This window comes from Trachurus trachurus, assembly GCF_905171665.1.
Source record: "Trachurus trachurus genome assembly, chromosome: 12".
NCBI classification, from domain to species: domain Eukaryota; kingdom Metazoa; phylum Chordata; class Actinopteri; order Carangiformes; family Carangidae; genus Trachurus; species Trachurus trachurus.
In genome coordinates this window covers 7,776,607-7,790,192 of record NC_139908.1, presented here as the reverse complement: position 1 = coordinate 7,790,192, position 13,586 = coordinate 7,776,607, and the positions used below count along the sequence as shown (strand labels likewise).

Here is a 13,586-nt window from a genome sequence, read left to right as displayed (position 1 = left end):
TTCTCTTTCTTCAAATAAACTGTGGACATTTGACATTGATTATAAACACACGTTTTGCACCGTTTGTTATTTTTCCTGAGGTGGATTGAATTTACTGAGCTCTGTAGATATATCTGTTAGTGCTGTGCTGTGCAGAAATGCTTGTGTGATTTACTTGCGGACTATATATATAGTATTGCTCACTTTCTCATGTCTTTCTTATGCTTATTCTTTACCATTTTAGTCTCATATTCCACACAAACGGTCCACATAAAATCTATGTTCGTTCTCATTGATGTGATATTTTCTGGCAAAACTTAAAAAAGGATTTCTTGATGATGACTGTGTGGGAAACTCTTAATGTCATAGAAATTACAGTGGTAGCTACAGTAATTAAGTTGAATTCACCACATTAAAGTCTCTTCTTTTAAAAGAAGTTCTTTCATAAAGCGACTTACATCAGTGTTCTTATGTTTGAGGAACGGACACAGACTTTTACGACATGGCAAACCGCAGCTGGAGGTGATCATAAGTCTCTTTGCTCCTGTGCTGAGTGCTTAAGTGCTCATTACACTGTGGGATGCAGCGTCTTACAAGCTCCGCAGTGTCTTTACCTGATGAAGTTATGTAACAGCAGCCAGTCAGCAAGTCAGAGGGGTCTGATCCAACACCTCATTAAATCTGCAGCATCTATCAAAACCCTCACCCCAGACTGGTGGAGGCAACTCACTCCAAACCCGAAATTACAGCATTAAATTGCCTGAATTTCTGGTATTAGACAGACTGTAACTCTGAACCCGAGGCAGAGGCTTAATAAATGGACCCACATCCTGCAGCATATTTAGACTGCAAACTCTTGAGCCAAATTGGTATGTCATGGTGGATAAAGCTGTCGACTTTCCTGGAATCGTCTAACACAGCACAGAAGGCATGAATACAAATTATACATTAAATGTTATAGATCCAAAATTAATCAGAGAATATATTCAGAGCTAATATGGAAGAGGAAGTTTTTTTTGTGTGTGAATCACAGTGAATCACTGCTCACTTTGGTCCTTGGCCTTGAGATATTCAAACCAACGCTGATGCAGTCACATTCATTTGAGCTGAATATGGGTATAAACTATTAGTCTGGGTTGTGTATTAAAAATAAAACAAAAAAAATAAATTCTAATCCTCAGAAACCAACTTTGGGAAAATTACAGGAAAAGTATAAAACCAATGCTATATACAATTTTTTTCCAATTCCATTTACCTGCCCCAATTGCCCACCTCCATATCGCTCTGTAAAATCACTCAGTTGTGGATATAGTAACATGAACCTGAACACCCTTCTTGGAAAAACAAGGCTATTTCTCTGGAAGATTGATGACAGGTACAGAGAGGTTTTCTGCGAATGGCCTCAGTGTGACGGGATAGCGTATCGTTTTTTAAAACAACAATGTGGTTTCAGTGTCTCACCGAATTTCTCGGTGTTATGCAAGAGTGTTACGAAAAACAACGGCCCCCACAATGTCGCCGGTGAAAAAGCTGCTGTCTGATGGTTTTGCCATGTGTAAACTGTGAGTTCACCCTCAGACCATCTCATGCTATCCAGCTGCTCCTCCAGTCACTCACACCACCAGCTGCAGACGTTCACACTCACTCAGTCCATTTCAGTGCGTGTCTCACCTACACCTACACACCTCATACTGTAGATGGAGACTGCTGTAAATCATCACCGCAGATACTTGACACCGAGTCGGTCATGCGGCCTTGTAAATCTCTTTTTCTCTCGCTCTCTGATTTTCACACAAACAGCCTCAAGGCGAACCTTTCCCATTTTCTGACCTTTCCCTGTTTCCTTCTAGCTACACTTTTAAAAAAAAGCCAAACTAGCAGTGCAGCTCTAGAGATATGGCAATTTCAAGCCACCACATGGGTCCAGATTGAAATATGTGAACAAATATTAGATGAACTGCTATGGCAATTTATGGTCTGTATGAATATTGATATAAAGAACTGTTGCTCTAGTGCCTCTGTTAAGTTTTATGACAACTATTGGATGAATTTGCTTGTTGGAGTGGATTTGTAACTCCTTAGAGCGGCAATTGGGACAAAATGTCACCGTAATCACCTTTAAAACTATTTTCCCATGCTTCAACCTCAGCTGAACTTTGGGGGAACATGGCAAACGTTATCTCTGCTTAACATCAGAAGTGTTAGCGTTTTTGTGGTAAACAATTAAGTTAGCAACACAGATGTTAGCATTTTCACTCAAACAGAAGTGCTAGCCTATCCGTCAACCCTTGTTGTTTGGTAGGGTTTGCTTTCTTTTTCTCACCACTTCTGAAGTCGAACATGTTGAAAAGTTGGTTAACATGTGGGTATGTTTTACAATGTAGAACAAATAAGCAGAGTTTGGGAGCGGTCTATTTAGGGGGCATGGGTTCTGGAGCTATTTTCACCATCCGGCAACCTTTAGCCTTGTTCTCAAAAACACTCATCTGCTGCGTTAAAAAAAAAACAAAAACAAATCCCATTTATTCACGTGCACATGTTCATGGCAGATTCTTGGTAGCGGAACGTGCATCAGACAATTGCTTCAGGATGTGAGGACAAAACACACCTACACAATAGTGCGCAGCTCGAACAGTGCGGCATTGTGCTCCATTGAGTCTTATTCCAGGTGCTCTCATTAATCCTTCATACTTCTGGCGCTTTGAGACCCAGAGAGCATGTCTGGGCTAGCGAAAGGTCCACCACGGTACAGTGGGGGGAAACAATACATATGTGTGTGTGAGTGAGAGAGAGCACACTGGGTCATTTGTTCAGACACGACCACGCAGCTCGCATCCACATAGGTGCCACACTCGGACAGCGTGATCAGTTATACGACCGAGAAGAAAGAGAAGCGTACACACAAGAGGAGGAGGAGAGGGGAAGGCAGCACGTGGAAGCAATTATTGCCCCTGCCTGGTGTGTAATCTAACGCAGCGGATACAAGATGACGTGCACGTGTTTGGGTACATGACATGAAGAAAAAGAAGAAGAAGCAGAAGAAAAAGAAAAAAAAACACCTCTCCATACTTGTACACACGGGAAGTTCTTCCGCTCCCCCTGTCTCACCTTCATACCTTGTCAGAGATGAGGCTGATTAGTCAAATTGCTGCTGCGTTGACAGAGAGTATGAAAAATGCAAGAAGCTCTGCCTGAAAATGTTTCCGGCAGGGCATTCGCTGTGCATGCTGAACGTCAAATCACATCTGAAGAGACACAGTGATCTCTCCCACCTTCTCCCAGCATTAAATTAATTCTGCATTTATTGAAGCAAAGATAAAATATTGGTGATCATCATGAAGCCAATGCATAAAAGCCCACACACACAAAATGAACCGAAATTCAACCAAAAAAACTTTTTCAACCCTCGTGTGGGAGTGCGGTTTGGTAAGCTGCATATAATTATGCGTGTAATTTTTTTTTTTGGAGTGGGCGTATGTGGAATTATAACCTACTATTCCCCATAATAAGGGGTTCATGAGGAGGAAGTGGGCCACATGTGGTAAAGAGATGTTACTTGAGATCGAGGCTCAAATTAGTGACCTTGTTTGAATGTTTAGGCACATACGCCATGCCAGTACGACTGAATTCCTTTTGTTACATCCAAACTCTTTGAAACTGGACTCTCTATTTCCTGTCTAGCACTATAGGAGCGAGAAGATAATGCTTTTCCCAGAGAGACAGATGTCCGATCTCTAAAGATCAGTCCAGGAAATGAATAGATTTCTTCCACATTCTGTCTCGGCCTCGGTCTTTTCTGTCTTTAACGGTTACAAGGGACGAGGGATGAGGATGGGATTTATATTTTTCTTTCGTAACACCAAATGCTCAGACTCATGCTTATCACCCTACTCCACATGTATCTGAGAGGTCTGTGGAAAATCACATGTGGCATTTAAGGCTGTTCGCTGTAGTAATTGCCCCTGTTTCAGGGAGGATATTACAGGGTCGACACATCTTCACACAGTCCCCTGCTATGGAGAATTAACTGAGGCTCACAGCAGCGGGGGATAACACTGTGTGAGAGCATGGTGATTTACAACAGGCTGTCCCACCTGTGACTGTCTGTTTGCCCCAAGCCGTGGATAAATGACCGGGGCAAGTTGAATCAGGGATAATCCCAAAAAAATATCATGCGTTACAGGATAATACCAGTCTGTTAAAATGTCTGTCTTTCTATGGTTTGAACTCACCAAAGTAATTGTTGACATCCAGGAATAGAGTGATAATAAACAAATTGGTGGACATTGTAATCATTTTTTTTTTCATTTTAAGCTGCAGTAACGGACTTATTAGTGGAGAAACGCGTCAATTTTGAGCGAATGTGAGTGAAATTAAAAATTGATCTAGAAAACAAAAAGGAAGGGTGTACTTTTGTCAGATTTACAACTACATCAATGGACGAAGATGATTGGAAAACCACAATGGATGTTTATAGCCAATAATTTGATTGATTATTCCATTGTCCACCTTTGTTGTTCTTTATCAAAATACTGGCGAAATGTCCGACAATAAGACAGAAGCTATGATTCGTCAGAAATCAACTATTTCACATAACCTTTCTCTGGTGTTGGGGTCACCAGTGACTCGTTTTCAGGTTTTAAATGCATAAAAGTACCACATAAATTTGTTAGCTGACAAGAGGAAGGTTCAATTGAAGCCAAGGGGTGTACTGACAATAAAAGGCCCAGGGTCCCACACCAAAAAATATTAAAACCAATATTTTCATGGATAGGAAGCCTAACAATGAAATCAAGAGAAGAAAAACAAATTGGATGAAAAAAAAATGTTTTTAGTGTATTTTACAGCTGATTTAAAACACGGGTCAAAACTGACCCGAACACCATAGATGGTAGCAGAAAGCTAACACAAGACGAAGGTTAAACAATACCATAAAACATAAATGGATTAATGTTAATCAAGGGCCATGAATGGACATTTCCTACACATAATTGGTTCATTTATCGACAACGTGAAGCCAGAACATGCACTTTGTTTGTTGTGAGTTGTTTGAGGGTGTTAGATCTGGGTCTAGGTCTGTGAATGGAAACCTTTTGTGCTCTGCCAAAGCATGGCTTGGTGTTGCATCGTCAGCTTGGTGTGTTTAGAAGTAACTTAACAAGCTCAGCAGGACCCCTCACATCAAACGCTCCGCTAATGGCTGATAAACTCATTGGGTCTGGTCAGGCCGGACGGACAACAAATGGGCACGTTTTACGTCCAAAGCAACATGGCAAAAAAATAAAACCCGCAGAGTGCTTCTCAGGTTTCTCCATCGTTCAGAATCCGGGCCAGCTATTTTCATGAGATGTTAAGCGGAAACGGGTTTCTGGTTTATGGGAAAGCAATAAAACGTCAAATCCTTGACTGGTGAAGGAAGCAGCTTGTTAAAAAAAGGAGAAAAGGAAGACTTATGTGAGGTAAGGAATGACAAAGACAGATGGAAAGAGACGGGCTGCTGTGATGTCATAAGGTTTCTGCAAGAGCTCAGTCAGACAAGACGAAGAGTCATCACTGCTGGAGACAGAGTCTAAAAAACAGCAGTGAAACACACACCAAAGACTTTATCAGTGCAAATCAACAGAGTGATTTACCTCATATGGAAAAAGGGAATAAATCTTAAACAGATGCTGTGGTTCATTTGCAGGTTGTTAACACAGTAGGTTGTAAAAAGCTTTCCATTTTGTTTTCTATGATTACCTATAAACAATCTCCAGACAACCGTAGCCCAAATCTGACAATATATACAGTCCACATCCAATATAAATTCCTTAGCCACGCTTACTTCAGCGAATCTTTGTGCTTCGTCGGCTGAAAATGCTTCGCTTTTCTTTGCATTTATTAAAAACGAGATGAACACGTGTATGACAAATACAGCTCGGATGAGAGTGGGAGAGGAGAATAAAAAAAGACCCAGGAGGCACATTAAGGTTTTGAGGAGTGAAGTTTAATGGGATCATGATTGTCTTTGTCGGAGGTCAGATATTTAATTGGTTTACGGGACAAAAAGCACAACCAGAGCCACTCCTACATTCACTCAGCCAACTAAAACTCTCTACATTAGATAAACCATCAGGGCATAAAAACCTCCAAGAACCACTCTCAGCAGCTCAGTCTTACAGAGGGTCATTACTTTTGACAAATGACAGACATTTTGCTCTTTCAAAGGTTGGAAGAAAGGCTATCACATATTATCTTTCTCATTTTGTCTGCACACACTGTTCCCAGCAAACCGTTTTCATCTCCTCCTATCAAAGGGATTTATTGTTCTAGCTGGGTAAAACTCTCCTTCTCTCTTTTCTCTTGTATCTTGGGCAATCTCTCCTCTCTCTGATTATGCTTTAGCTGGTTGAGATCAGTGTTACTCTCTGGGAAAAAAAGTAAAAGTGACCTCAGTCTGACTCATTGGTGGGCATCCATCCGCTCCCCGGGCCCTACGACATGCACAGACTGCTGCTGGGGTGGACAGACGTACAGATGAACGGAGACAGAGGTAACAGACAAGGCAGGGTCCTATGGTTGCCCCGTGACGAGGAAGGAAGGAGGCAAATTAGTGCGGTACAGAGGGCAGATTGTGACCTTACTGGCCAGACTGTTAGCAAAGGGGGTCACTGGCCTACAGCTGGCATCACAGCGTGCTAGTTGTGGAAGCAGCCAATCGCTTTCCTATGTAGATCCTATAAAGAGAAAAGAGAGGGGAAAAAATGGTTTATTCTTCTTTCCTAAATGATTAAACGATTGTACAATAGTAATCAGAAGGACTGTCGAGATTTGGCTTTGTCCACATAAGCAAAAGTGTGAAAAATGTATCAATTTGTCTTCATTTGCTCTAGCATGACATGCAGTTATTAGCATATCTAGCAAACTATCTTACTAGCCAGTAACTAAGCCAGGTCAGTCTTTGGTGGTGATTGTATGTTTTTATACTGTATGTTTTAAATGACATTACTATAGTTTTTAACTACAGTTTTTATTTATTGTACTTCTATTTATTTTTATTTATCTTAGTGGGCTGGCACGGGACCAGGGCATCACAATTTCGTTCATCCCATGTTTTTAACATGTGTTGTATGACAATAAAGAGACCTTTGACCTTTGATCTTTGTGATGGCTCCCAGTGGCCACTTGTGGTATTGCAATAAAAAAGCCAAAAGGAAATTTTGCCCATTGACCACTATTATAAAAGAGATATGAATAAAATGGTGAACTAATGTCGTTTATTCTTTATATTATGAGTTATTCAGAATGATAAGGTAAGATACTTGTTAATAACAAACCTAAGATTTTTTTAAAGACAATCTCTACTGTAGGCCTGTTCAAGAATAGCTATTTATTTAATTATTACATGTCTTGTGTCTAATTTATTTACTAAAACAACGTCATTAAATGCTTATTTGACATTCAATTTCCAATATTCTTGTTTTATTATGAGTCAGAAGTTTGACTAATGTTGTCAACTATAACTCACAATGCTAACGCTGCCTACGTGTAAGTGAAGGGTGATAAAATCAACTAATGTCAGTTGTTGTTGGTTGCTGTGAACAATCAGGGTTCAACAGATAGAAATGTGAAGCTGCTGTTGTTGTGTATCTGTCAAAAATGACTCAGATGTTGCAGTGGTGAATGATGCAGCTCCCGTTATCGCTGTAAGCGGCTTAGTGGAAAGCTTGACTAGTGTAAGTCAACATTAGCTAAGTGGGCAGAAGTTTAAGAGCAGTAGCAGTGCTATAATTCATTTGGTACAATTTATTTTCATTAACACGACAACATAGCAAAAACATTTTTTTTTTTTTAAAATGAGTCTGCGTGGGCCGTGTGTGCATGTCTCACCCGACTCCAAGTGTGAGCAGGTGTGAAGCCAGCAGCGAGGGAACAAGGATGAGCAGAACATCGGAGGAGAAGATTCCTCTCTTCATCACCTCTGTCTTTCTGACACTGAGGGAGCCCGGCTGCTTCGGGTGCTGAAACACAAACTCTCTGCAGAAGGAGAGGAGAGGACGACGACGAGGAGCCAGAGATAAGAGATGCAGGGAGAAGGGAAGGTAAGATAGGAAGGACAGGGGGAGAAAAAAAATAAACAGAGATAATGAGAACACAAGAGAGAAAACTGAGAATTCAAGACAGGTGGCAAAGTACAGAGAGTCGGAGACCATTAAAAACTACTAGCTGTCAAACAGACTTATTGTGCAGTGGCAGGGTAAACAGAAATGAGGGTGATTCATGCGTTTCTCAACACTCCCAGGTATGATCCATAAACAAAAACAAAGCACTGGAACATGCTGTCAAATCCTGGATGATCAGTGAAATCCCAGTGTTCAATGTTTTGCAGCATTTTTGTGGGTAAAATATGAGCTCCTCCTTCACCACGGGTCCACGACCATGGCATCAACCCTTTATTTTAACTCTTGACCAGATAGTACTCTTCCTTCACACTCTCCTAAACATCTTCACAACTATAGGAACTCATAGATGGAATAAGATATCAAGATATACAAATGTTTGTTTTGCTTTTTTATTTGTGCAATTGCTTTTATACGTAGGTGAGGTTCAAATATAAGACCGTAGTGGGTTTCTACCTCACCCGCACATGTCTTTTTTCCAATTAAATTTTTTTTTTCAATTTTATTGTTGCTTTTATAATTGTGCAAATAAACATAAACATAAACATATCACACAAAATGTACAATCATAAAAAAAAATGAATAAATGCACTTCATTACTTTAAAGGAGATAATCTTACTTTGGTGGCATATTTTCAGGTCTACTGGACCAATCCCAGACCCAGTCCGTGTCCACTCGCCGCTCACCATCCTCCTGCAGCACACACGATGAATTAGATGAAGTGCAACAGTAGAAAAAGAAGAATAGACACATTGAAGATCAGGATGAGACTTTGGTGTTAACCTGTTGGCATCAGTAAGTACCTATGATTATGTACCATTTAACAAGAAAGGAGTGCACATGGTTGTATAAAAGTGACTCATTTCACATCTCTCTTGGATGTGTTGCACCTTGAATGCATCACCAGTGAGTTTTTAAATTCTAATGAATAAATAGCTTCTGATATCAATTCATATAAAGGTCATCAATGACCCATCTCATGTGTCTTATGTACTGAAATAGATGGGAATGATTGGCTGCTTGGAGAGCAGGAAAACATCCACTAGGCTATTTATGTCAAATGTACTGCAGTGAGTGTTGTAAATGTAAATGTACAGTACCTGTATAGTGACACAGTCGCTGTCCTGATCACTAGTGGGTCTTGGGGAACCAGCGGTCTGTGGAGTCAGCGCCTGTGGAGGACTGTCGATGACACAGACAATAATGGACAATATGGATTTAATGTCAAGAAATAAACAGACTGTCATTCATTGCAGTATTTCTATTAAAGCAGAAGTAAGCGATCTGGTCGTTTTGGCTAACTTCCTGTCAGCCGATGGAGTTAGCAGCCCCCGCCCTCGTCATGGATCTAATGGTCCTCGTCCCTACGTCACCACATTCACGCGCATCCCTTGGCTGCACACACAGCCCTTCATGCCGTTCTCTCTCCTCATTGGATAAAGCTTGTAGGATACAAGGAAGTATACAAGAAGTCTTCTCCTCGGCTTACAGCAGAGCAGAGTGACTGACAGACCCGTGTTTCAGACCAAACACTCTATGTAAGTGATTCCCGTCGGAAGATATAACTACTAAAGACTTATATTAACACAAATATTCCGCTTACTTCTGCTTTAACAAACAAAAACGGAGAAAGTAAATGCATGTTGAGAAAAGCAAAGTTCTGCTGAGCACAGAATGAAACTCATTACTTAAAAAATGAATTTGAACCCCCCCACCACCACCAACTAACAAAACACAAAGATCCACACACGGGCTTTTTGCATCATTACCTGTCTTTACTCCTCTCGCACTCAAGCTGCGCCTCCAGAAGGATCCTCTCCAGCTCCCCCTGCAGAGCGGAGGAGATGCTGTCCTGTGGCCCCGTCAGACTCTCCCTGCGGCTCACGGCTGCAATCAGCTCCTCCAGCTCCACCCAGGAGCCTGATGAGGAAGCAACACGAGGCAGCGGAGTTTGTAATGATGCACAGGCGGGATGGCGAGGAAGCAGAAAGCCGTGGGACTTCATGCACATATATTAGACTGTAATGAGCCAGGCGCGAGTCGTGTCGAGGAAAGTAAACAACTGTTTAGTTTCAAAACTGGGGGGGTTTACACTTTTATCATCAAGTACGGCACGCACTACTTTTGTGTTGCCGTTTTCTACTACTAGTGCACACTCTGTGGGGGAGAAGGTCTGACAGGGAATTAAATTATTATGACAAGATGTTAGTGATGAGCTTTAATTAAAATCATTAATTAAAATCACCAGAATTGTGTTGTCCAGATGTGATGAACTGAACTGTGTTAGTATTCAACGCAATGCAGGCAGATTGTAATTAAATTTGATTAAGTCTTTTGGTTTAAGTCATAGATCAAGTCTTAAATTAATAAATGACGCTCTCTCTAAATGTCAGATTTTTTACTTTAAATTTTCCAAATACTTGTATTTCTATCCAATTCACTGGATTTTTTATTATTTTTATCCTCAGAGATTGAATCTTACAGCATTTGTTGCCCCCATAACCCATGTTAATCTCATTCTGAGGTAGTGATGCACAGTGTACAACACTTCAAGAGTGATTGTTTTCAGTCGTATCACAGAGCCCTGAGAGAGAGATGTATGGCAAACGCTTTAAACTGCAGCTCTGGTGTGGAGTGGACATTAAGTGGACAGGTGTGTGTTGTGTTGTGACATATGGTGATGGTTATAGGCTAAGCAGCAGCAGCAGCAGCAGCAGCAGCACGGATGTGACCTGGGAGGTGTTGCGTTCAATGCCGTGTTACACATATGTTTAAAAACACATACAGAGGAGTCATCTCTAAGTGGCAATGAAAACACACCCTGCATATGAATGAATGCATATGTGAATGGAGATTCATTGGGTATACGTGAGCAGGAAGCAACACACACAAACACACACATGCATGCTGTGCTGGTGGTGTGTATGGCGTGCCCACACCCACAGCCAAAACAGTAGGGCAGGGCTAACTCAGGCTGACAGCATGCTTGCTTACGTAAGATCTTATTTCTGTTAGAGATTAGCCATTCACCCTCTCCCCTTCCTCCCCTTCCTCCCCCCCTTGTTTCTCTCTTGTCATGCTGTCTGTATCCCTCTCTGACACTGGCACCATTTACAAAACATCAACACCTCATCTGCCCAACCAAAGTATCCTTCCTCCTCCTCATCTGCTCCCTCTTAATCTTCATTTTACCCCGGGTTTTATGACACTGTGTGATCACACAAACAGCAGCACAGGAGGCAGAAACATCAAGAGGGGGAGGGGGCGGGCGGTTTGGACGTGGTGGGAAACTGTGCCATTGCCCTAGTTGTTTGTCTACAGAGGGGAGTTATGACATAACAGCTGCCTTGCTGCCTGACTTATCTATCTGTCGCCATTCTGCAGCACTAAATCAGTTTCTATGGTGCAATCCTGTACACATTCATCTGTGCCGCTGCCAAATCAGCTTTATGTAATGTGGACAAGAGCTGGTTGTTAAAAGAATCAAAGGACTACAGCACAACAGATTAATGTTGGTTGTGCATGCCTGTTTCCAGGTAAGGGACTGCACACAAAGGATCACAGTGTGAAGAAGCATGAGGAAGGTTGTGCTTTTTTTTTTTCAGAGTCCTTCCAGAATTATATGTTCCAACTTCCTCCAAGTTATTTTTGCAAGGCCTTCTAAAAACAGCCAAGGTAATGACATTTAAATAGAAACACCTGTCGTGTGCTGTGCACCATGGAGGATAAACGTGTTCTTATTTAGCTGCTAATTCTATTTTGCAAAATAACAGAACAGCAGCAAAGTTAAATGTATCGAATCCAGATAATCTATGATATAATGTATGTTCAGCACAAAACAACAGGTTCCTCTCATGCTTGAAGCAAAAAAAAACAAACTTCCTTGATCAGCTTTTATGCATCATTAGTATTTGGGCTTTTACTAAAAACCTGAGTAGAAATGGTAATAAAGTATTATTGACAGAGGCAGAAAAATGGTGTCACAACAAAAACAAATGTGACAAACTGCAGAAAACAAAAAGAAATACTGACAAATTATTTGCACAATTTTTTTGCTAGTTCTTCTGGAAGGTCTTAGTTGGAGGCCTTTGGTGCAAAAACAGAGAACAGCTAGATAAACACAATTCATTTGTTATGTTTTTTTGGCAATTGCTCATTCAAACAGTAATATGCAAAATAGAAATGATCCATGAACATATAAAACTTGAAATCAGAGTTGAACTACTAGGGGAAATGTTACACTATCAAATATTAATGCCAGTATTGTTTTTTTTTTTTTCAAAGTTGATACCATAGTGTTCATTTCTAAAAAGCTAAAAATCAAAGTGCAACCCACCCCCTCCCCCTCCCCCATCCCACCTGAGTAATTTTCCCATAGTCCCTCAGTGTCCTGTCCTATTCACCACCATTACACTGTTCCACATGTTTCTCCTCAGCATCCTATGTGCCAGGCAATGTGCACACAGCACAGTGGAGCTATAAGCAGTCAGGAAATCTCCACAGCTTAATTGGCTTACAGTGATACAAACAGGTGAGTCAGGGAATCCGTTTACACAATGACAGTGTCAGTGGCAACAACAACAATAACATCTATAAAACTGCCCCTTTTTTTTCTTCCCCCTCTCTCTCTCTCTCTCTCACACACCTGCTCTCAGCCTGACAGACACTTAACACTCATGTCCCTCCACTGATGAGCCCATCACACACTGGGCAGATGAATGAATGAATGAATGAATGAATGAATAGGGTCATTGCTTTACATTGCCTGGTGCACATTGTTGACATTTTGCATTGTGAATGTAAATCTGCGTGTGCACGTACAAAAGCAGCTTTAATCCCCTATCATCATCACCAGTGGCTGCATGTTTTGTTGTTAGCTACAGTAGACATGATGAGCTAGGAATCGTATGATGAGCTAGGAATCGTGGCTTTAAAGGCAAATAAATAAATAAATAATAGGCTACAGCAAAAACAACGGCCTGGTCCGTGTTACCACCACCACAGCACTCACCGTAGAGTCCGTCCTCTGGCGTCTGCGAGCCGGACACAGACATGTCTGATCACCGGGGGCTGGAGAGAGACAGAGAGAGACACAGAGAGAGGGAGACAAACAGAGAGATAGAGAGGCAGAGGGAGCGCGGAGAGATGCTGACGCTGACCGAGGACGACAAGCAGGTGCAAACGCCTTTCTGTCCCGTACGCTTTTCTCTTCAATCACTGTTGTGTTTGTTGTGTAGTCTCTCTAAAAAAAAACCAAAAAGGGACACCGGGCAGAGACGCTGCGTTAATCCGCTCCCCCCCTCCTCCTCCCATCTCTTGTCCTACAGTACCACTCCCTCCTCCTCCTCCCTTCCCTCCCTCCTCTCCCTTCCCACGTGTCAGGAGGGAAGAGGTAAACAAAACAAGCTGAGGGCTCAGCAGGTAAGAAGCCACGCGGACAAGCAAGG

General features: G+C 41.6%; 1 protein-coding gene across 1 annotated transcript; it reads right to left on the bottom strand.

Moving 5' to 3' along the window:
* Nucleotides 1–6,529: 6,529 nt before the first annotated feature.
* On the bottom strand, nt 6,530–13,273 carry LOC310994615 (BCL2/adenovirus E1B 19 kDa protein-interacting protein 3). Its single transcript, XM_083983354.1, has 6 exons — nt 13,151–13,273; nt 9,909–10,059; nt 9,240–9,321; nt 8,759–8,832; nt 7,849–7,995; nt 6,530–6,695 (listed from the first exon to the last, which is right to left on the bottom strand). Exons 1-6 carry the CDS (start codon nt 13,191–13,193, stop codon nt 6,647–6,649), a joined length of 546 nt encoding a protein of 181 aa, XP_083839480.1. The 5' UTR covers nt 13,194–13,273; the 3' UTR covers nt 6,530–6,646.
* Nucleotides 13,274–13,586: the final 313 nt, after the last annotated feature.

What these genes read in the sequence shown, in the direction of transcription:
- LOC310994615 (XM_083983354.1), bottom strand. Translation starts at nt 13,193, where the DNA reads ATGTCTGTGTCCGGCTCGCAGACGCCAGAGGACGGACTCTACG. An exon ending in TGCGAGAGGAGTAAAGACAG is followed by an intron (nt 9,322 to 9,908) that starts GTAATGATGCAA and finishes TGTCATCGACAG; the next exon opens with TCCTCCACAGGCGCTGACTC. An exon ending in CCTGAAAATATGCCACCAAA is followed by an intron (nt 7,996 to 8,758) that starts GTAAGATTATCT and finishes CTCCTTCTGCAG; the next exon opens with AGAGTTTGTGTTTCAGCACC.